Genomic DNA, 23,613 nt, shown 5'->3' with positions numbered 1-23,613 from the left:
TACTGACTGTAGAACAGTGTATCTAAGCATTTGTGGGCTACTGTCTGCAACCTATTGTGTGATACTGACTTTAGAACAGTGTATCTAGGCATATTATATGTGATACTGCCTGTAGTCTATTACGTGTTATACTGCTCAAAGTCATGTATCTTAGCCTATTATGTTATCCAATGTGAAAAGTATATTGCAGAAAAAATCGGCACTCACCAAGGCTTCAGTTCTTCATGCTTTATTTGCAAAAGTACATACTCCCATATAAAGGAAGGGAGACATACAGTGGGGGGATATCGGGCGACAAAGCTCCGTTTCGTACAAAGGCTGTACTTCCTCCGGCCGGAGGAAGTACAGCCTTTGTACGAAATGGAGCTTTGTACTTTTGTGAGTATGTACTTTTGCAAATAAAGCATGAAGAACTGAAGCCCTGGTGAGTGCCGATTTTTTCTGCAATAAACTTTTCACATTGGATTATATTGGATACTACTTGCCTATCAGCACCACGTAAGCTTCATCACAGCTAAGTCCAACACGCACAGCATTACCGTTCCATAAACCCACAGTGCCGCACGCACCTCTCTACACGCTATTATATGTTACACTGCCAGCAGAAGTTACGTAGGGGCTGTAATTGCTGGTCTCTTGGTAGTCACCCAGCATGTCCAGCAGGTTGGAATTGGACAGGGAGGATGCTCAGGGTTTCCACCACACAGGTATCAGGGCTCCCAGGGTGTCAAACTGTGGTCTAGCTGAAAGGTTGCAGCACCCGTGTTCCCTGACAGGCACTGCTGATGCAGGTGAGGGGGATACAGACTGGGGTCTCACCTTCTCTTAGCTGCTCTTAAGTCCATACAAGGTGAGGGGAGGGGGCTGTAGCATATGTAGCAGTCCTGAGCCAGCTGCATGTCTACCTGCACTATTTTTGGTGCTCTTCCCTGCTGTGCTAGTGGCTGCAGCTATAGTGTATGCAGTTGTGAAATGCTGAAGGGGACTACCTAGACTTGCCACTGGTTAAATTTGCAGCGCAAAGGAAACCCAATAGGCCGGCATGCAGTCTGCTGCAGTTTTCAGTCTGGGTCAAAAGCTGGATACAGTCAGAAAATGAGTTGACAGCAATCACTAGCTAACTCCTTTTGGCTCACTGAATTAAATGAGGTATGGCATGGATCCTGCAACAGGCAGTCTAGAAAATATCTCATTAGATCCAGCTGCCTGGAAATGGTTGAGACAAGAAAAATTGGTTTATTTATAAATGGTCCTGACATATTTTATTAATTGGAAATTGCATGTAAAGGTGGGTTAAGCAGTCATCAGGTATATTTGCATGGAGGAGTGTAGGGGGCACTGCTAAATTAAGTTGATATTCGGGGGGCAGGCTGTGATATTAAGGGAGACTAATTAGAGAATATTATAATTCATTGTATGAACGAAAATAACTTAGGAGCAGCCTTAATATAGCAAGGGCTCGTTAGTATGAGGTCATAACTGTTCTAAAAGAAAGCAGAACATTACACAGTCAGCAAGGATATTCTGACACCCTTCCTACATTAGTAAAGGCAGGGCCGAATTTAGATTTAATGCCACCCTAGGCCCTTTTAGTGCGCACCCCCCTTATATGAGAGTCATGTTAAATGAGGCCCATACATTACTGTGCCTTCCAATGGGCCGATCTCTGTGGCACTGATTTTAAATCCGCATTATCAATTTCTGCTGAGGATCTTAAATCTGGAGTGGCAAATTCACAGTAAAATCTTTAAAGAGCACCTGTCATCAAACCATATTTTCTATACTAACTCAGATTATATTCCCTAACTACTCCTAACACCCCTTCTGCCCTAAAAAAAAATTCTGAGTTTTATAAAGCTCTGTATCATACCTTTCCCCTTGCTCAAATTGTCTGAGCTCCTGGCAGGAGAAAGAGGGCGATCCCCAGCAAGCGCAATGTCACTGAAGCCTGTGAGAGCTGTGCACCGCCATGCCCCGCACACACTTCCTGAATTTTGACTTCTGCAAGTCCTAGTGGAGACCAAACTGCACTATTGGTGGCCGTAGGTGCTGATATTTGGTTATTTAAATATCAGAAAAAAATGAATAAAACTAATCAAAAAGTCCCATCTAAACACAAATGGTAGTGATAACTACAGATCAAGATGCAAAATATCAGCCCTCATATAGCCCCGTATACAGAAAAATAATAGGGCAATTTTAGGCATACTTATTTTTGTTTCATAAAAAAAATTAAGTCAAATTAGCAAATTAAAACAAATCCTATATATGTTAAATATCGTTGTTGTATTGACCTACAGAATCAAACGAACATTATTATTTTTTTATTGTGATCCCCCTTCCCATTTTTATTTTAGCTTTGCCATAGATTTATGATCAAATAAGTGATGTGATTACTTCAATTGGTCCAGCATAAAAGAAGCCCTCATATTACCCTGTAGATGGAAAATTCAAAGAGTTATGGCTTGTAGGGTAGGGTCATGTGTGCTGTATTTGCCACTGCAAATTTTACCCATCCATCTAAGTCAATGAGTAGCAAAATCATCTGCAGATAATATGCAGCAAACTACACCATGTGTAACCCTACCCTTAAAAGGCAAGGAAGGAAAAAATTTTAATTCACTGTGGTTGCACTGGGTAACTGCATAGCAACTCCCATTGAAGTGAATGCAGCCAGCACCGCAAACTAAACAGAGTAAAGGCTTTGGGTTCTTTATGGCCTATACTGTGATTAAAGGGGTACTCCAGTGGAAAACTTTTTTTTTTTTTTAAATCAAGTGGTGTCAAAGTTAAACAGATTTGTAAATTACTTTTATTTTAAAATTCGAATCCTTCCAATATCTATCAGCTGCTGTATGCTCCAGAGAAAGTACTTTTCTTTTTGAATTTATTTTCTGTCTGACCACAGTGCTCTTTGCTGAAAAAAAAGAGGACAGAGCCTCATGTAATCCTGCAGATATAGAGGGAGGGTGACAGTCTAAAAAATGGACTCTCACCTTTGGCACCTGTTTGGTTTTATGCATATCACCCCAATTCACGGGGCACCAAGGAACTGCAGGCAGAAGGAGTGAATGCTGGATACCGGGAAACGGATCCAGAACTAGGCAAATTCAAAAAAGAACTCCAAGATTGGCGCTGTTCCACTCAAGGCAATGTTCAGTTCTTATTCAAGTAAAACCGCGTTCCGGGTCACTGCGTACCCTTTCTCAATTGCAGAAAGGGTACGTAGTGACCTGAAAAGCGTCTTGCCTCTGATGTGCCTGTAAAACTGTCTTTGATTAATAAATATGGTTTTACTTGAATAAGAACTGAGCATTGCCTTCAGTGGAACAGCGCCAATCTTGGAGTTCTTTTTGTTTTTTGAACGTGCCAGGAACTGTCCAGAGCAGGATAGGTTTGCTATGGGGATTTGCTTCTGCTCTGGACCATTCCTGATACGGACAGAGGTGTCAGCAGAGAGCACTGTGGTCAGACAGAAAATAAATTCAAAAGTATACATTCTGTAGTATACAAAAGCTGAAGAATGGACTGGAAGAATTAAGATTTTAAAAAAGTAATTTACATATCTGCTTAACATTTTGGCACCAGTTGATTAAAATAATAATACTAATTTCCCAGTGGAGTACCCTTTTAAGTAATCAATCATTTTAGGCTTTAATTCTCATATTTTATTTCTGTTTATGGGATAAAAGGGTTCTTCCCAATATGTGAGAGTCGGAAAGCAAATTTGCTCTTATAAGAGTGCCTGAACCCTTCTGAAGTCATAATGAATCACATATCCTCCTATCCTAGTATAAGGAGTAATCTAGTAATGGAAAGAAGTCTATGAATATAATCACCAGTCCACAGAATAGATTTGTGTGTTATACCGTTTTTTTTTTTTTCTCTTCAAATTCAGGAGCTCTTGACATGTTGCGAAGAAGGAAAAGGAGAAATTAAGGATGGATTGGAGGTCATGCTTAGTGTCCCAAAAAGAGCAAATGATGCCATGCATCTTAGCATGCTGGAAGGTAACGTCAATCAAAACTAAAGGAATGTAAAACTCTGATACTTTTTTCTTTTGCAAATGTGATGAAGTGGGGATTATACAGCCTAAAGTCTTGTACAAATTTAGCCAACATAAATTCACAGATTCTATGAGCATTAAAATAAATAAATAGACAAAACACATATACATTTCCCATAGTTTAAAAGTAAAAAACAACAAAGAACTAAAGACTATTTGTAGGATATCCAGAAAGTTAAACATATTTGTAAATTACCGTATATACTCGAGTATAAGCCGAGTTTTTAGCACGATTTTTCGTGCTGAAAACACCCCCCTCGGCTTATACTCGAGTGAACTCTCCACCCGCAGTGGTCTTCAACCTGCGGACCTCCAGAGGTTTCAAAACTACAACTCCCAGCAAGCCCGGGCAGCCATCAGCTGTCCGGGCTTGCTGGGAGTTGTAGTTTTGAAACCTCCGGAGGTCCACAGGTTGAAGACCACTGCGGCCTTCGACATCATCCAGCCCCCTCTCACCCCCCTTTAGTTCTGTACAGTACTCACCTCCGCCCGGAACCACTATCCCACCGGACCACCTCCTCTCCGGACAGCCCTGCAGCACCGGACCAGCGCTGAGCGGAGGTGAGTACTGTACAGAACTAAAGGGGGGTGAGAGGGGGCTGGATGATATCGAAGGCCGCAGTGGTCTTCAACCACTTCAGCCAATGGCTGCCCGGGCTTGCTGGGAGTTGTAGTTTTGAAACCTCTGGAGGTCCGCAGGTTGAAGACCACTGAGGGCGGATGATGAGAAGAGGATGATGAAGAGGGGGGGTGTGGGATGATGAAGGGGGGGGGTGTGGGATGATGAAGGGGGGGGGTGTGGGATGATAAGGGGATGATGAAGGGGGGGGATGATGACAAGGGGATGATGAAGGGGGGTGGGGATGATGACAAGGGGATGATGAAGGGGGGTGGGGATGATGACAAGGGGATGATGAAGGGGGGTGGGGATGATGACAAGGGGATGATGAAGGGGGGATGTGTGGGATGATGACAGGTGATGATGATGAGGATCTGGATGATAGGCGGTGATGATTATGAGGATGTTAATGACGGGTCTGGATGATGACAGGGGGATGATGTATTTCCCACCCTAGGCTTATACTCGAGTCAATAACTTTTCCTGGGATTTTGGGTTGAAATTAGGGGTCTCGGCTTATACTCGGGTCGGCTTATACTCGAGTATATACGGTTTCTATTAAAAAATCGTAATCCTTCCAGTACTTATTAGCTGCTGAATGCTACAGAGGAAATTCCTTTCTTTTTGGAACACTGATGACATCACGAGCACAGTGCTCTCTGCTGACATCTCTGTCCATTTTAGCAACCATGCATAGCAGATGTATGCTAAGGGCAACATGGTGGCTCAGTGGTTAGCACTGCTGCCTTGCAGTGCTGGGGACTTGGGTTCAAATCCCACTAAGGACAACAATAAATAAAGCATTATTATTATTATAATAACGTCAGCAGAGAGAACTGTGCTCGTGATGTCATCAGAGAGCATTCCAAAAAGAAAATAATTTCCTCTGTAGTATTCAGCAGCTAATAAGTACAGAAAGGATTAAGATTTTTTAATAGAAGTAATTTACAATTATGTTTAACTTTCTGCCACCAGTTGATTTAAAAGAAAAAAAGGTTTACACCGGAGTACCCCTTTAATACAAACAGTGATTTTGCTGTGAGGTGATTTATAAGGCCCTGGGCTGTTAGGCCACCGCTTCCATGACAACTCATCATCCCCTTAACCCCTTAACCACAGACCCATTTTTTTACCTTAATGACCAAACTCTTTTTTTAAAAAAATGTCTCTCTCTTTAAATGGTAATAACTTTATAAGGTTTTTTCTGAGTGGAGCGATTCTGGGATTGTTTTATCGTGACATATTGTACTTTATATAAGTGGTGCATTTTCTTAGACACATGAAGCGTTTTTTGTGAAAAACTTTCAGGCATTTTAGTTTTTTTTGTTTATTGTCTCCACTGTGCGGTAAAAGTGATTTTATATTTATGTGGGTATGTCGGTACGATTACCCATTTTATATACCTTTTTTTATGTTTTTTCTGAGCAAAATAATTTTTTCTTTTTCTTTCCTTTTTTGTGTTATGTTCAGACAGCTGTAACTTTTTTTAATTTTCGTCTGACGCCATTGAGTGAGGGCTTTTTTTTTGCGGGACAAGCTGTACTTTTTATTGGTATAATTTTTGCGTTACATGCTGCCTTTTGATTCTATTTATTCTGCTATTTGTACCAAAATTGGCGAATTTAGCATTTTTTTTACGGTGTTCACATCTAATATTTACATTATAGATTCATAGCCCTTCCCCTGTCAACATCATAGATGCCGTGATCCGGATTGATCACAGTAGGTTAATGCTGCCGGGACCGGCGCGGTCGTGGCCCTGGCAGCTGTGGCGGGTCCCCGGCTGTGATTGGCAGCTGGGTCTTGCCGGCGATCTCCTGAGCTGCCCGCTGCAGAGCAGGAGATCACGAGGACGTATGCATACGTCCCAGCGCACGAACATGTCGGGTGCTGGGACGTATGCATACGTCCCATAGCGGGAAGGGTTTAAAGCGCAACTGTCACGAATTTTCCTCCACATAAACTAATTCCAGGTTGATAAAGTGGTTGACAATTACAACTCAGGCATAGCTTTTGCTGCTTTCTAGCAGCTTTGATCTGGCTTAAAAATGCTTTTTATTATGGTCAGAAACAGTCGGATAGGTGTGGCCACCACGCCTATCCCCTGTGTGTCAGTGCTGGGACCTCTGTGGGATTGACACACAGGTCCTAGCACATAGGCCTCTTATCTTTATGTGCAGGTGGCAAACATACAAAGGAGCCAAACAACGAAGAAATAATACATAGCTTCATCATTATGCTTTGTTAAAAATCAATGCCATAATTTCTGCTAGAGTTTGCAGACCTTTGAGTACAACTGTTAATAAAATTTTTCTGAAGTGTTTTTTCCCCCTTTTTTCCCCCCTTAGGTTAATGCTTGCAATTCACACTTGCTGTTGATGGTACTGTCTGCTCTAGTTTATCCTCCTGAATAATTTTTTCATTTTCAGGTTTTGAGGAGAACATTGATTCTCAGGGAGAACTGATTCTGCAAGATTCATTCCAAGTTTGGGACCCTAAAACATTAATACGAAAAGGCAGGGAAAGGCATCTTTTTCTCTTTGAGATGTCTTTGGTTTTCAGCAAAGAAGTGAAAGATTCCACTGGAAGAAGCAAGTATATTTACAAAATGAAATTATTTGTAAGTAGTCCCTTCCTTTTTGTGTAGTGCATCATAGTTTAGATAATATAAAGTTTATAATGATCATTTGTTTGTTGTTCTTATACTAACCATGAGTCTACGTTTTCCATGCTCAAAAACAATTACAAAGTATTTTTTAAATGCACTCCCATTAAAAGCAACTAGCTACATAATGAAGTTTTTAGCCTGTACTTCGTAGTACACAGGCAGCATATAGTAAAAAGATAATATGGCTAAATATCACTGGGATCTTCAATAGACCCATGTATGGCTAACCATAAAATGGTATAAGCATTGTTCATATGGCATTATCTTCAACTGGCATGATGCAGTTTTAAGTTGCATGTGTATTAATTGTTAAAGGTTTTGCCCCTGACACCAGCTTCTTTTTCAGACAATAAGAGGGTTTTATTGCTATTTTAAACCCAACCTGCTTTGTCGGGTTGTGCACCAGAAATTCTGTCTATGCCAGAATTTACGCAGTATTGACAAAACCCGACACACTCTCCATTTTACTCAGAAAACCTGAAAAGGGGTGTGGCCGTTGGGGAAAGGGGATGTGGCCACAAAATGGCCCTGACATTTTCACAAAAAAACAACATATTTTATTTTTACACGTTCTGATCTTTTGGGTTTTCCTCAGCTCAAATCCACTACATGTTGGGAATCGTTAGTAAATACCATGGAAAAAAAATTGTAGGGAATTAAAACACACAAAGAAAAGTACACTCCACTCTTAGTAAATCAGGGTTATAATGTTTGTTAAAAAAAATGTAATTCTGTAGCAACACTGAGTGGAGTGCTCACCAGAAGGAAGGGAATTATTAAATAAACTTTACCAAAAAATTAGTCTATAGGTTTAGTCTATAAAAGCAGAGCACTGTGCAGTGTAGCCTATGAGTTATGTATGCTACAGTATTGTAAACAGTGACATGCATTCTTTAGCATTGACCTTGCAACAAATCAAAGAAGTAGCACAATTCACTACAATCTGTAAATCGATCTGTAAATCTATTAAAATTTCAAGCAAAGGGGTTATCTAGTGGAAGTTTTTTTTTTTTTTTTTTTTAAACTAGGCCCATTTTGTTAGATCTCCTAAAATAAACTGTACTCACCTCCTGCATCAGTGCCATCGGTATTGCTGTTCTGTTTACAAAAACAAACCTCTGCTTGGATGGATCATTGGATTAGAATAATGGGATGTAGTAATCAATTCTGTACTGCAAGTGAAATTGGACATTACATACGAGCCTAGAGCATCGAACAGTGTCTACAGAAACCATCAGAAGGCGGTTGCACAACATTGGTCTACTAGCTTAGACGTCCAGCTACAGGTGTTGCCTTCGTACCACCATTCGGACCACTTGTAGTTGTTTATTCCCAAATCTGACTAATTGTATGTAAATAACATAACTTCATCCATCTAATAACATAACTTCACCTAATAACATGACTAACCTGTCTATTCTCATAAAAACTGACAATTAATCTAACACTGAGTTGCTTTTATGAGTCACTTCTATGGAAACAGTGGTACCATCCCGACGTGCGCTTTGACACCGCCTTAGGCGAAGGCTGTGCCAAAACACATCTGGTGGCACATCAGTCAGTTGTATCTTGAAACAAATGTTTAGTGTGTTTTTTTTTTTCCTTAATAACATTTACAGACTTCAGAATTAGGAGTCACAGAACATGTTGAAGGTGACCCTTGTAAATTTGCTCTCTGGGTTGGCAGAACTCCATCATCTGACAACAAAATTGTCCTGAAGGTTAGTTGTGTGTGTGTGATAAACTTGTCTGTTGCTGTTTGAACTCCTGTTCACTTTTAGAGGAATCATAGTTTAAAGGAGTTATCCAGGCAAAAAAATAAGTTTTTGTTTCTGGGGTGGAGTGGCTTTAAAAAAAAAATTATCTTCTACCTCTGTCCCTCTGAGATTTCAGTATGACATCATCCAGTCGCTTGCTAGTCCTGTTTCCTCCAAGACACTCATTGCTTAGCAGTGACAGCAGCTAAATATAACCCCTTCACACAAACTTTACGTACATGTGTGTAATTTTTCCATGAAGGGTGTAGGGACTGGGCTCAGTTGGCAGCTACTAACCATTAAAATTCTGTTGACAGCAGCATTTAAACAGCGTTCGGCACGTGTCATTGGTATTGCAGTGGTTGGATCGCCTTCCCACTATCATATTGATCAGATATCATGGCCTTTACTAGGCATCTGATGCTGCTGTCACTAAGCTACTGGTACAGTGTGTTATAGGTATGCTGAACCAGTAGATTGCTGTTAAAATGGATCTATGTAATATTATAGTATTATATTGATCTGTACGAGCAATCGAAAAGTCACTTATACAAGTCCCCTAGGGGCACTAAAAAAGTAAAAAAAAAAAAAAAAAAAATATATATATATATATATATATATATCTATGGCAAAAGAAAAAGTACTGCTGCACTCCAAAAATAAGGTGAATAGGGTTTACTGACCTGACATCAAGGCATTTCAATATATATATATATATATATATTATTGTAAAAAAAAAACTTGTTTATAAAATAACATTTGTTTTTGTTAAACCCTTTTATAATAAAAGTTCATATCACCTCCGTTTTCCATTTTTCAAATGAAATAATAAAAAAAGAAAAGAAACAAACAAACAAAATAAACATATTTGGTATCTCCGTGTGCAGAATTGTTGAAACCCTTTGTAATAGTATGTTTTCCTTCTCTGTGGCAATCCTCTTACCTGGTTTAGTGTTACCTAAATTCTGCTATGTAATCCCCTACAAGTTCATTAATAAACCTATTAAAATGTAGAGCCAATATTGACTTTTGTGGTATCCACTTGTAACTGTCACCCAACCAAGCAACCGAGTAAGGCTAAACTTGAATGGGATTCCTCGAACATCCGTTATAACTCCCATTATTCCCACGGAAGATAGCGGGAGAAAGACGTCACAAGCACAAATTTTTCTCCCACTGTCTTCTAACGACAGTCACACTGCCAGGCACAAACGGCAGTGTGAAAAGAGCCTAGGTTCCATTGATAGTCAACCTCTGCTTCCTATCACTGAGCCAGTAGCTAACCCATTTATATATGTCGTCCCATAATCCCAACATCCTCATTTTATTAACTATCCTTTTGTATGGCACAATTTCAAATGCCCTACAACATCCACCGCTTTGCCATAGTCCAATCTACCTCCTCATAAAAGCTGATCAGATCAGTCTGACAGGACCGATCCTGTGTAAACCCATGTTGGTTCTGTGTTAGGTTATTTTCATTAAGATACTCCACAATAAAAACAGAAAACCCCCACAAATCTTACCCACAACAGATGTTAAAGGGGTATTCTGTTCTTAGACATCTTATCCCCTATCCTTTTATCCCCTAAGATGATAAGATGCCTGATCATGGGTCGCCGCTGGGACAGCCGCGATCTCGGTGCAGCCCCGGCTGTCATGCCCCCCCACCATAGACATGGAGGGGGCGATGTGTGATGTCATTAGGGGTGTGGCCGTGAAATCGCTGCTCGGTCTCAGGAGCAGTGCCCGACACAGAATGCCAGGGGCTGCACTGAGATTGCAGGGTGAGCGCAGAGAAGCCGGCCTGACTTACTCCAGCTCCCCGCCATTGCGGGTTGCGCACCCTCCGGGATCCAGTGATCGGCATGCTGTTCAGCCAACTGTATATGGAACCACGGAGAGTACTGTGGCATCTATAAATCTCCGGTGGACCTGCTGAACCTGATCACACCCTAGGGCGGCATGTAGTATCAACATGCCACCCAGTTAAACAGATCTCCTACTGGAGATTTCTGCATGTGATATCTGCTCTTATTTATACTTGTACTATCTCTATATCTATAGTTTCTCCTAAAGACGCCCCTTGATTTGGGCAGAAACGCGTAGAGAACGTTTGATATATGGAAATTTTTGATATATGAGTATTTCTTATGATAAATCCACCGGATGGGTGGTGATCTCAATGGATCTTGTGTCACAGCAATTTTATTGGTGATGGAATCACAATTTGGGTGTATTTTTATCCTATCAATTAAAAGTTATGTCTTAATAGCACTCCCCCCTACCTTAAGATTATTTTGAGTTTTTTTCTTAGGTTTTGTTATTTGTTACTACTTTTATAGGGCCGGGCCGTCCATCTTCACTGCAGGGACCGTCTGCATTCCGGTGGAGAGGGTGAGCTGGTCGGGGCCATCCATCTTCACCGGGAGGCCCTCTTCTACGCTCACCCTCCCACCGGAATGCGGACGGTCCCTGCAGTGAAGATGGACGGCCCAGCTCACCCTCCCTGGACGGTCCCTGCAGCTATTAGAGCAACAACTGGGGAGGTAAGACAGCGGGGGGGAGGGGGGGATATTGACAGGGGGTCATATGGACAGGGGGGATATTGACAGGGGGTCATATGGACAGGGGGGGATATTGACAGGGGGGTCTGCATGATGACAGGGTCATACGGACAGGGGGGGGTCTGGTTGATTACAGGGGAGGGGGGGGGGGGATGATGCCAGGGGGGGGTTGATGTATTTCCCACCCTAGGCTTATACTCAAGTCAATTGGTTTTCCTGGGTTTTTGGGGTGAAATTAGGGGCCTTATATCCGGAACGGCTAATACTCGAGTATATAAGGTGTTTACATAATTACTGATATTAGGAATTAGGAGGTAATGTCAAAGGTTAGCAAATCAGAAGGGGAGAATATAAACATAAGCTAGCATTGCAAAAGGAAAAGAGTACTAGGAAAAAGAGAGAGATTGAAGTGAATTAGAGCCTAGGAAGTATGTGGTGTCCTAAATGAATCCGATTGGGTGAACTCTATCTATGGGTGCCACAAGAGCTCATGCTGAACCGACTGTTTAAGAGAATTAGCAAGAAGTTCCTTCATACGATGGATGTGTATAATTTCAGTAAACCAATCTGTGATTGAGGGAGGGTTAGTGTTTTTCCACAGCCGTGGTATAACCTGTCTCACTGCCACCAGTAGGAAACGATAGATTTGAGAATAGAGCGTTCAGAGCCTGGTAAAATACATAGCAAAAGTGTGGCTGGAGAGTTAGAAAGTCGGGTACCCATAATCTTATGAATAATCTTTATCACTCTGTACCAAAATGATTGAATCAAAGGGCAGCTCACCAGAGACCCAGGCCCACCACCACATCGCCAGCAGTAGTAAGGAACCATGGGAACACAATACCATTGAGTCATGATCTTAAAGTTTGTCTCCTGAATCCTGCCGGAGAGAGAGAATTTATGACAAAACCTCATAGACTTATTCCATTACTCAGCAGTAAAACGAAGGTTTAATTCCTTCTCCCATTTATCAATAAAAGGTGGTGGGGAAGAGGATTGTCCTGCTAAAAGAATATCATATACCTGAGAAACAGTCTTAGTAGGAGGGTCAGAAGAGGTACACAATAAGTCGAACGCTGTCAGCTCACTATGCAGACGGAGAGAATATTTATGGGACTCTAAATAATGTTTCAACTAAGCATACTCCAATCATATGAAGATGGGTAGGAGATATTTGAGGAAGGATATATTGTAGAGGGAGTTAAGTAGTGCCATCTAAAACCTGAGCACATGTAAATGTAGCATGACATTGTCTGGATAAGAATGATTGATTGAGAGGAAAACCCAGGTAAGAAAGATCTATTGCCTTTTATAGGAGTCAAGGGGCCATCAGATGTCAAAATAGTATGAAGAGGTCTGTTTTACACACCTCTCAGTGTCTGCTGCTCTTTACGAAGAGCCCCAGGTAGGAGTAAGAGAGTGGGTTGGGCACTGCCTACATTCCTATGAGGCTGATGTTCATGGAAGTGGGTAACGGGGTATGTACGGGGGTGCAGCGTGGCAATGCAGCGTTCATGTGCAAATACATAGGAAGAAGAAAGACGCCAGTGCACTCACCCGTTCAGATGGACTTCTGTTTATTCAAGGTACATTCTTGTACAGCAAGACAGTCCCGAACATAACCCCCGTGTGGATGGTACAGAGCAGGATGTTCCGCAGGCAGTGACGTTCACCAGAGCACGACTGTGCCGTTTCACGCCAGTGGGCGTTTCTTCAGGCGCCCACTGGCGTGAAACGGCACCGTCGTGCTTCGGTGAACGTCCCTGCCTGCGGAACATCCTGCTGTGCACCATCCACGCGGGGGTTATGTACGGGACTGTCTTGCTGTACAAGAATGTACCTTGAATAAACAGAAGTCCATCTGAACGGGTGAGTACACTGGCGTCTTTCTTCTTCCTATGTATCTTTACGAAGAGCAGCAGGGGAGTGCCAGGGAAGGGATGTTAAAGAGAGGTGGGCTAAATAAGTCTCCAAGCCAATCCAATTTTTTTTTGTAGTATGGGCAGACAAATGCATCATGGTAGGTAAAAAACATAAACCCATGCATGGTCTAGGACATGGATAAACAACCTTTGGCACTGCAGATGTTATGGACTACATCTTCCTTAATGCTTTTACAGCCAAAATGCTGCCCAAGCATCATGGGGGATAATAGTCCAAAACATTTGCAGTGCCAAAGGTTGCCTGGTGCCTAGTCATGTTAGTACCTGTTATTAATGATAGCAGAAGAAAAATATTGCAGAAAACACAAAATAAGGAAATGAATAAACACAAAAATACCTCGCTGCAGAAGCAACATTAATAGGTTTACCTGCCATACAATGTCCTACCACCAACACCATATACTAACCCCAACATATGTTTGGTTCTCCTAGGCTTTGTCAGGGGCGATCATTAATGTATTGAAATGTACTGTGGTCTTAAAGGGGTACTCCATTGGAAAACAATTTTTCTAAATAAGTTGGTGCGAGGAAGTTTTGTAAATTACTTTGATTTAAAAATCTTAAACTTTCCAGTAATCTTAAACTTTCCATGGGAAGCTCTTTTCTTTTTTAATTTCTTTTCTGTCTGACCACAGTGCTCTCTGCTTACACCTCTGTCCATTTTAGGAACTGTCCAGAGCAAGAGAGGTTTGCTATGGGTATTTAATCTCACTCTGGACTGTTCCTGAAATGGACAAAGGTGTCAGCAGAGAGCACTGTTGACAGACAGAAAAGAAATTAAAAAAAAAATTTGTGGAACATACAGCAGCTAAGTACTGGAAGGATTAAGATTTTTAAATAGAAGTAATTTACAAATCTGTTTAAGTTTCTGGCACCAGGTGATTAAAAAAATAATGATTTGGGGGGGCATGGCCTGAATGGAGAGCTGAGCGGTTGCACTCTGCTGGGACTTGGGGTGCTTCACTTACTGGAGCTGCATCTGTGGAGTGCCACTGTGGATATCCCTTTAGTAATCTGTGGCTAGTGGAGCTGCTGGGACTTGTGGTGCTTGCCTGCATTAATCTGTCTTCGGTGCCTGCTAAAGTGCTGCTCCTCTACATCTCATCTCCAGACTGTGTGAGCTGCTGAGACTTATAGTGCTTACTGCTTTGGTTCCTGGGGCCTGCTATGGTGCCACCCATCTACATCTCATACACAGGCAGTGTACGCTGCTGGAGCTTGTGGTGCTGTATCTCCTGGTGCATGCGGGGTGCCGCTGCATTACTTCTCCTTTACTGCCTGTCTCCTGCTGGGACTTGTGGTGCGGTGCTTATACTAACCTCTGGACTATTCCCCTTACCAAGCATTGCAAATATGGGTGGACCGCAGGGCAGGTACGAGAAGTCTAAACATGCTGCTGAGGCTGCCAGACAATCCTCGGAGGATGAGGCCTCTTCTAATGAGGCTCTCTCAGGCAAGAGGGCATGCAAGAAGGGACTCCTATCTTGCCACGCCTTTGGCTTCCAAGGTCTCTGCTCACGCTTAGCCAATTTTCTAGGCCTCCGGAGGTGATGGGACAGGAATCACCTGAACTGACTCCTTCGCTGTTTGCTGGCTCTCCTGCTCCCCGCACCATGCTACATGTCCTGCTGCATCGGTGGATCAGAACTTTATGAAGTTGCTTGCAGCCTTTACCTCTTGCCAGACTCTGATGATCCCTAAGGTGCATGAGCTGCGAGTTTGTGATCCTTCGTCATGAGACACAAAAACTGTGGGAATGTTGGGAGGAGTTGGAACGCTGGGTTTCTACATTTGAAGATACCCTTCATCCCCTGCCAAGAGAAAGAAAAAAAGGTGCTTCCTGTGGAGTATAGCCAGCACAAGGGTGGGGAGGGGGGGAGGAAAGATTTCCGTGCTCACCCTGCTGAGATGTGTAGTGGCATACACAACAATGCTGATCGCATGTGATTTAAGGATCACAATCCTATAGTCTGCAGCCTTCCTGAAGAATTGTGGAGTAGAAAAGAACTTCAAAAGGACCAGGATATTTGGCGCTGACCAAGAAAGGATAACGGAGCCCAGGTAAAGGAATAAGGTTTAATAGCAACGCAATTCACCGCGCTTGTGCGGCTTCATCAGGCTTAACATACAACAGTTGTTCAAGGGTTATATACCCACACGGAGTTAACCCGTATGGTGCACAATAGTAATACAATGTAGACAATATATATATATATATAAAAAATATATATATAAAAAAAAAATATATATATATATATATATATATATATATATTGTGACGATCCGTCTTGGGGATTAGCTCTGGGATCATCCTGGACCACGCCACAGGATGCGTTTCTTCTCAATAAACCAGCAAACAAACTCTTATAATGCAAATCTGGCACCTTGCCAGTTTTTTTTAGACAGATTGCAGGGAAAGAAATAAACAAAAAGCAGGAACAAAACAAAATCCTAGACCGTCTGGTCACTGACTAAACAGATCAGCTTGTCCTGACTAACAACCGCTGAGCTTCCCTCAGCCGGTTAAACATATGTCCCCTGCAACCTTCTACTCACAATTCATGTCACTCTCTTTGAGCCACTCATAGCTCGGGCTGTGTACTCCTCAGCAGGCTCTGTCTATTCCCTACAGCCCACATGCTGTCTCCTAGGAAGAGCCCACATTACACTGAGTCTCCATCTCATATACACCTCCCTTCCCTCCTGCCTCATTACTTAAGAAGCAGGTGAGAGCTTCTGCAGGGTGAGCCAAGGAATTACACCCTTTCCTTGCCACACTGCCACAATATATATATATATATATATATATATATATATATATATATAAATATATATAAATAAAAAGCATAGTACTGATCAGAACATATTATAACTGCAAAACATAAACACAAAAAAACTAATTATAACCGTATTAATATAGCCAGAAAATCAAAGACGCATAATATGAATTAGAACCTAAACATGGCTGAGAATGTTGATCCCACAGGGCGTATCCGACTCAGGAGCTCAAGAAATGAACCACACAGTATATATAGAAAATCTATAGTAACCTCCACTGCACACTCTATAAAGTGTAGTAAACCTAGGGAAAATATAAAAACATTAAATATATAAAAATAAAATCAATGAACATTTTCAATTGTCTCATTTAAACCATATGGAAATAAAGTAGCTAGCTTGTGAATCCAAAAACTCTCACGGTTAATCAAACATTGGAATCTATTTGAATTATTTTTAGAAACAGATTCCAAAATAATTAAATTTAAAGAATCTATACAATTATTGCACTTTAGAGAAAAATGTTTAGAGATACTGTGCAGCATATAACCGTGTCTACTGTTCCATCTGTGTTGGTTCATACGCATCCGCGTAATGTAAACCACACTGGCAGGACAATAAATATATAGCAAAATTGGTATCGCAAGTGAGATTACCTTTAATTTTATACTCTATAGGGGGGATTCATCAACATCAGTGTATGGTAGAGCTTTTTTTTGCCCCTTTCTGTTGCGTGTATTTGTCATTTACCTGCGCAAAATGTACTAAACTTGCGCATGGGTCTCTGTGAATCATGTGCAGTAATAGAATCCAGCCCATCTCAGCTCTTGAAAAAAATATAAGGCAGACTTGTACGTGTGCTCAGAGCTGGTGTATATTTGCGCAAAAAATGACACTTGCGTCCTTTTTTTGCGTAAAAAAAAAAAAGACGCAGTTAATAAATTCATGTCTACCAGATAAACGGCTCTACAGTACACCTGAAGGGTGACATCTTTAGAAAAAAGACGCACAAAAAGAACGCAGGAAATATCCTTGCGCAAGATTTTGCGCAAGAAAATACACCTAAAATGACTCTATATAGATTGATGAATCCCCCCCTATATGTGTATGTGCTGATTTAAAGGAGATAACGGGTTTAATCAAATCACAGCACAGACAATGTGACCTGCCGCACGGAGAACAGATTTTCGGCCTCTGAACTATGTCCATAGACCTGGACCTAAGTTTGCCAGGAGCAATCAAGTTATGTAAGTTACGGGATCTTCTAAAAGTAATGTTAGGAGTCATGGGAAGGAAATTTTTGAGTATTGGGTCGCTACACAAAATAGGCCAATGTTTTGATAGTATTTTTCTAATATTAGTGGCTTCATTAATAAAATTAGTAATAAAATTATATTTATAATGAAATGTTTTTAAAGGTGATTTACTATTAATAGATGGTGATTTTGGGGCGACTAGTTCAGATTGAGTTTTTCTTTTTACTTTATTATAAGCATCGGATAACAATTTTTTGGGATAACCTTTTTCTTGAAAACGACCTCTAAGGACAGCAGCCTGCGCATCAAAACTGACATCAGATGTACAGTTCTTTCTGATGCGCAGGTACTGGCTGTAGGGGACACTACGAAGCCAACTGGGGTAATGTGCACTTTCATAACTCAAAAAGCTATTAATATCTACCTTTTTAAAAATGGTCTTTGCACTGATATGTCAAAGATCAGATCTGGAAATTTCCAGATCTAAAAATTGGATCACATTAGTAGAATATTGCATAGTAAAATGAAGGCCCCAGGAATTTTGATTTAATTCGCTCGCAAATTGCTCAGCCTGTAAAAGAGAACCACTCCAAATTAAAAACAAGTCCTCAATACATCTACGAAAAAAACAAACAAACTTATTAAAAGCAGGGGACTGTGCCATCACTAGGGACTCGAATCGCCCCATAAACAAATTTGCATAACTAGGGGCGGAACGAGTCCCCATGGCACAGCCCCTGGTCTGCCTGTACAAAACTTCATTAAACGTAAAAATATTGTGATCCAAAATAAAACGAATAGAATCCAACAAAAATGCAGATTGATCAGTATTAACTGTTACATCACTGGAAAATATATCATATATTTTAGACCCAAGTCTGTTTGAATATTTGAGTAGAGAGAGCAAACATCAAGGGTAAGAAAAGAAAAAGTGGGAGGTAAAGTAATATTTAATTCAGTTGTGTTGAATCACGTAGGTATGAGGGTAATTTTAAAACAAATGGTTGTAAAAAAAAGATCAATAAAGTGAGAGAGGTTGGCTGTGAGAGAGCAAACGCCAGAAATTATAGGGCAACCAGGGTTTTTTTTTTGGGTTCTTATGTAGTTTAGGCAAATAATAAAAATGGGGAATATTATAAGGTTTAATATTTAAAAGTGTGCTCTCTCTTAGACACATCAGTACAAAGACCTTTTTTTTAAAAAGGTAGATATTAATACCGTATATGCCGGCGTATAAGACGACCCCCAACTTTTACAGTTAAAATATAGAGTTTGGGATATACTTGCCGTATAAGACTACCCCTCCTACCGCTATGTACAGTACCTTATCGTTCCCCCACATTAGGTCGGCAGCATGTTCCCCCACATTAGGTCGGCAGCTCCCCCACATTAGGTCGGCAGCTCCCCCACATTAGGTCGGCAGCTCCCCCCCCCAATAGTAGGCAGCTCCCCCCCCAATAGTAGGCAGCTCCCCCCCACAATAGTAGGCAGCTCCCTCCCCCACATTAGTAGGCAGCTCCCTCCCCCACAATAGTAGGCAGCTCCCCCCACATTAGTAGGCAGCTCCGCCCACATTTGTAGGCAGTTTCCCCACAATAGTAGGCAGCTCCCTCCCCCACAATAGTAGGCAGCTCCCCCCACATTAGTAGGCAGTTCCCCCACAATAGTAGGCAGCTCCCCCCACATTAGTAGGCAGTTCCCCCCACATTAGTAGGCAGTTCCCCCACAATAGTAGGCAGCTCCCCCCACAGACATACAACTTCCAGCCATATAGGAGGCTGTATATCTGTGTACTGCCCCCCACAGTGTTCCGGTCAGCGCTTCTCCGGCCCGGGGTCACAATCTACTGCTATGGCCTATCGACCATAGCAGCAGTCCCGGGACCGGAGGAGCGGTGATCGGAACACTGTAGATGACGCGCCGCCGGTCACTCACCAGGCCCCGGCCGCGCTCGTCCTCCTCCGGTCCTCCTGCGCCTCTATGGTTATACGCACGGGACGTCACTGACGTCATGTGCGTACAACCATAGAGAGGTGGAGAAGCGCAGAAGGACCGGAGGAGGACGCGCGGCGGGCGGGGAATGGTAAGTGACCTGCGGACATCCTTATGTCCCGAAAAGATTTTTCGGGACACAGGGATGTCCGGCATAGGAATGCTTATGATTATCGTGCCGGCTCCTGTGTGCGGCTGCAGGCGGGGGCCGGCCAGAGCATGTAAAAACTAATTCATGTATACTAAAAACCAGGGTGCCTCCAGCTGTTGTGAAACTACAACTACCAGCATGCCCGGACAGCCTTTGCCGGTCCGGGCATGCTGGGAGTTGTAGTTTCACAACAGCTGGAGGCACCCTGTTTTTTAAGTATACAGTTATTAGTTTGTACATGCTCTGGCCGGCCCCCGCCTGCAGCCGCACACAGGAGCCGGCACGATAATCATAAGCATTCCTATGCCAGACCCCTATACCCGGCGTATAAGACGACCCCCGACTTTTCAGAAGAAAATTCGGGTTTAAAAAGTCATCTTATACGCCGGGATATACGGTAGCTTTTTGAGTTATGAAAGTGCACATTACCCCAGTTGGCTTTGTAGTTTCCCCTACGGCCAGTACCTGCTCATCAGAAAGAACTGTACATCTGATGTCAGTTTTGATGCGCAGGCTGCTGTCCTTAGAGGTCGTTTTCAAGAAAAAGGTTATCCCAAAAAATTATCGAATGCTTATAATAAAGAAAAAAGAAAAACTCAATCGGAACTAGTCGCCCCAAAATCACCATCTATTAAAGGAAATCTGTCATCAGAATCACCCGCACTAAACCTGTTACACGGGCTTGTAGTGCGGGTGATCCTGATTAAAACGCTCCTTACCTGGTTAAAAATGGTTGAGCGGTTCTTAAGATATCTATATTTTTAGTTTTCTGTTATTCCCTGGCTTGGGACTCAGTGGGAGGTGTTATCATCTGGGACTCGGCCACACGTCATTATAGCTGGGCGGAGCTGCCGCCCGGCTCATGAATATTCATGACCTTATCCTCGTAGTCTAACTCCTTTTTCTAGGTCTGGTGGGGAGGGCCGCGAGGATAAGTTCATGAATATTCATGAGCCGGGCGGCAGCTCCGCCCAGCTAGAGTGACGTGTGGCCGTGTCCCAGATGATAACACCTCCCACTGAGTCCCAAGCCAGGGAATAACAGAAAACTAAAAATATAGATATCTTAAGAAGCGCTGAACCATTTTTAACCAGGTAAGGAGCATTTTAATCAGGATCACCCGCACTACAAGCCCGTGTAATAGGTTTAGTGCGGGTGATTCTGATGACAGATTTCCGTTAATAGTAAATCACCTTTAAAAACATTTCATTATAAATATAATTTTATTACTAATTTTAATAATGAAGCCACTAATATTAGAAAAATACTATCAAAACATTGGCCTATTTTGTGTAGTGACCCAATACTCAAAAAATTCCTTCCCATGACTCCTAACATTACTTTTAGAAGATCCCGTAACTTACATAGATCCCGTAACTTACTGCGGGATCAAAATTCTCAGCCCTGTTTAGGTTCTAATTCATATTATGCGTCTTAGATTTTTTGGCTATATTAATATGGTTATAATTAGTTTTTTTGTGTTTGTTTTGCAGTTATAATATGTTCTGATCAGTACTATGCTTTTTATATATATATATATATATATATATATATTATATATATATTATATATATATTTTTTATATATATTGTCTACATTGTATTACTATTGTGCACCTTATGGGTTAACTCCGTGTGGGTATATAACCCTTGAATAACTGTTGTATGTTAAGCCTGATGAAGCCGCGCAAGCGCGGTGAATCGCGTTACTATTAAACCTTATTCCTTTACCTGGGCTCCGTTATCTCTTCTTGGTCAGCACCGAAAATCCTGGTCCTATTGAATTCCTTTTCTACTCCTTCATCCCCTTCCAGAACAGATGGCTTTTCTACAGCAGCAAGTAAGAACTGTCCTGGATTGTGCTGATGACATGGAAAATCGGCTCAAGCGCAGTAATATTCGCCTGGTGGGACTTCCGGAGAAGGCAGAAGGGTCAGACCCTGCAGCATTTCTGGAGTTGTAGTTGAAGGAGATCCTGCCAGCTGACACTTTCTCACCATACTTCACTGTGGAGAGGGTGGATAGGGTGCCGTGCAGGCCTCCTCCTCCTGGAGCTCCTCCTAGACCATTTCTTGCAAAATTGCTACACTTCAGAGATCGGGATGCAATCCTGCAAGCTGTACGCATAAAAGGGGAGGTGCGCTATAATGACAGTAAAGTTGCCTTTTAAACAGACTTCTCAGTCGAGTTACGAAAACAAAGGATCAAGTTAACTGAGGTGCGCCTTCTACTCTGCACAAAGGGATATCGCTATGCCATGCTGTTCCCGGCTCATCTTCGAGGATGGTTCAACTACCAGGTTCTTCACATCTCCACCCGAGGCTCTGCAGTGGGTGGATGCTGCTCCTCCTGTGGCTCTGCAGGACTGATCCTGTGGCGAATCAGCGCAAGTCTTCTCCTGTTTCCCATTTATTTAGTTAGAATAGGGAGCTAGGTCATTAGTTAGGGCCAGCCTTAGAGTTCATGGACTACGGACTATATAGCCCTGGTTACAGTTCCTTGGTTAGGGGGTTCTCTAATGAGTTGTCCACTAAGATAATATAGTTGGGTTGGGTTGGGTTGTTGGGAGTTGGGTGGGTCATTCTAGTACATTTCTTGCTATTGCCCATTGGTTAGCATTTAGGGTCTAGGTCTGCACATGTTCCCAGTGTTAGACAGATTTTTGTTGGGGATGTTTTATTTGTATTTTGCATTTGTTTGTGTTTTGTGTTTGTGCCCTGTCTGTCTTTGTGATGTCTTGTCCTGCGTTCTGTCTGTGGTGTGTATGGTGTTGGTTCCTGGAGTGCCTCAGGTGGTGGCATTATGCTCTAGGTGCACTTTCACCACTACTCAGGCAGTTGTGTGGGTAGGAGGGGGTTCTCTGTCCAGTCTTCTACTGCAGATTATTTGTTCATTGATTGATAATGGGGTCACTTAAGACTGTGAGTTGGAATGTTAGAGGCCTTAACTCCAAATTTAAACGGGCTCTGTGCTTGGACTTTGTAAAGAAGCAGTCCCCACACCTGATTTGTTTACAAGAAACTCATCTTACTGGTCAGAAAATTGTTGACCAAAAAAGGGCTTGGATAGCGAGGGGCTACCACTCCACTTATTCTTCCTCTGCTAGGGGGGGGGGGGGGGGGGCTCTATTTTGGAAAATAAATCCCTTCCCCTGGTCATTGATCAAGTAGCTTGCTGCCATTTTGGTAAGTTTGAGATTGTTCAGTGTTCCTTACATGCCTTCAGTTTTCTTTGTGTCTGTGTATGTTCCCCCTAAGTTTCATGTTGATGTCTTAGACTGTGTCACGTCCAAGTTACGGTCAACTTCTCTCTGCCTGTTCTCCTTATAGGTGACTTAAATGCGGTCCCAGATCAGAGTGTCAATTACACTGGTGCAGCGGATTCCGGCTCCCCTGGACTTAATGCCTGGAGTGTGGCACAGTCCCTTACTGAGGTTTTGCATTGGAAGCATCCGTCTGACCCATTATTCTCCTTTTACTCAGCGTTACATGAATCGTTCTCCCAGATTGATTTGGCATATGCCTCTTCTGATCTTCTACCTCTTGTGAGAGATGTCATGTATACCACTAGGGGGATTTCTGACCTCTCAGCTCTTATACTGCTCTTAAAGTCTGGTGGATGCATGCCGGCAGGCTGCAGGAGGAGGTGTGGACGACATCCTTGCTGGAAACTCACAATTGTTTCTGCGGACATAATAGGTCTCACCCCGACAAGTTAGTGCAATGGGATGCTTATTAGGCACATGTTAGGGGGGGGCTTTTATGGCTGGGGTTGCTGGACGAAGGGCGGCTTATTCGGCTAGGGAAACTGCGCTGCA

At 42.4% G+C, this 23,613-nt stretch overlaps 1 protein-coding gene across 4 annotated transcripts in view; it reads left to right on the top strand.

Moving 5' to 3' along the window:
• The window catches only part of TRIO (trio Rho guanine nucleotide exchange factor), a 748,009-nt gene that overhangs the window by 464,465 nt on the left and 259,931 nt on the right, over positions 1-23,613 (top strand). For all 4 annotated transcript variants that reach the window (XM_056520137.1, XM_056520140.1, XM_056520138.1 and 1 more), the window contains exons 30-32: positions 3,899-4,010; positions 7,115-7,305; positions 8,973-9,074. In XM_056520137.1, the coding sequence (XP_056376112.1) occupies positions 3,899-4,010; positions 7,115-7,305; positions 8,973-9,074 (405 nt within the window). The remainder of the gene's footprint in view (positions 1-3,898; positions 4,011-7,114; positions 7,306-8,972; positions 9,075-23,613) is intronic.

This window comes from Hyla sarda, chromosome 5 (assembly GCF_029499605.1).
Source record: "Hyla sarda isolate aHylSar1 chromosome 5, aHylSar1.hap1, whole genome shotgun sequence".
NCBI lineage: Eukaryota > Metazoa > Chordata > Amphibia > Anura > Hylidae > Hyla > Hyla sarda.
The sequence above is the reverse complement of the archived record's forward strand: the minus strand, read 5'-3'. Positions and strand labels throughout refer to the sequence as shown.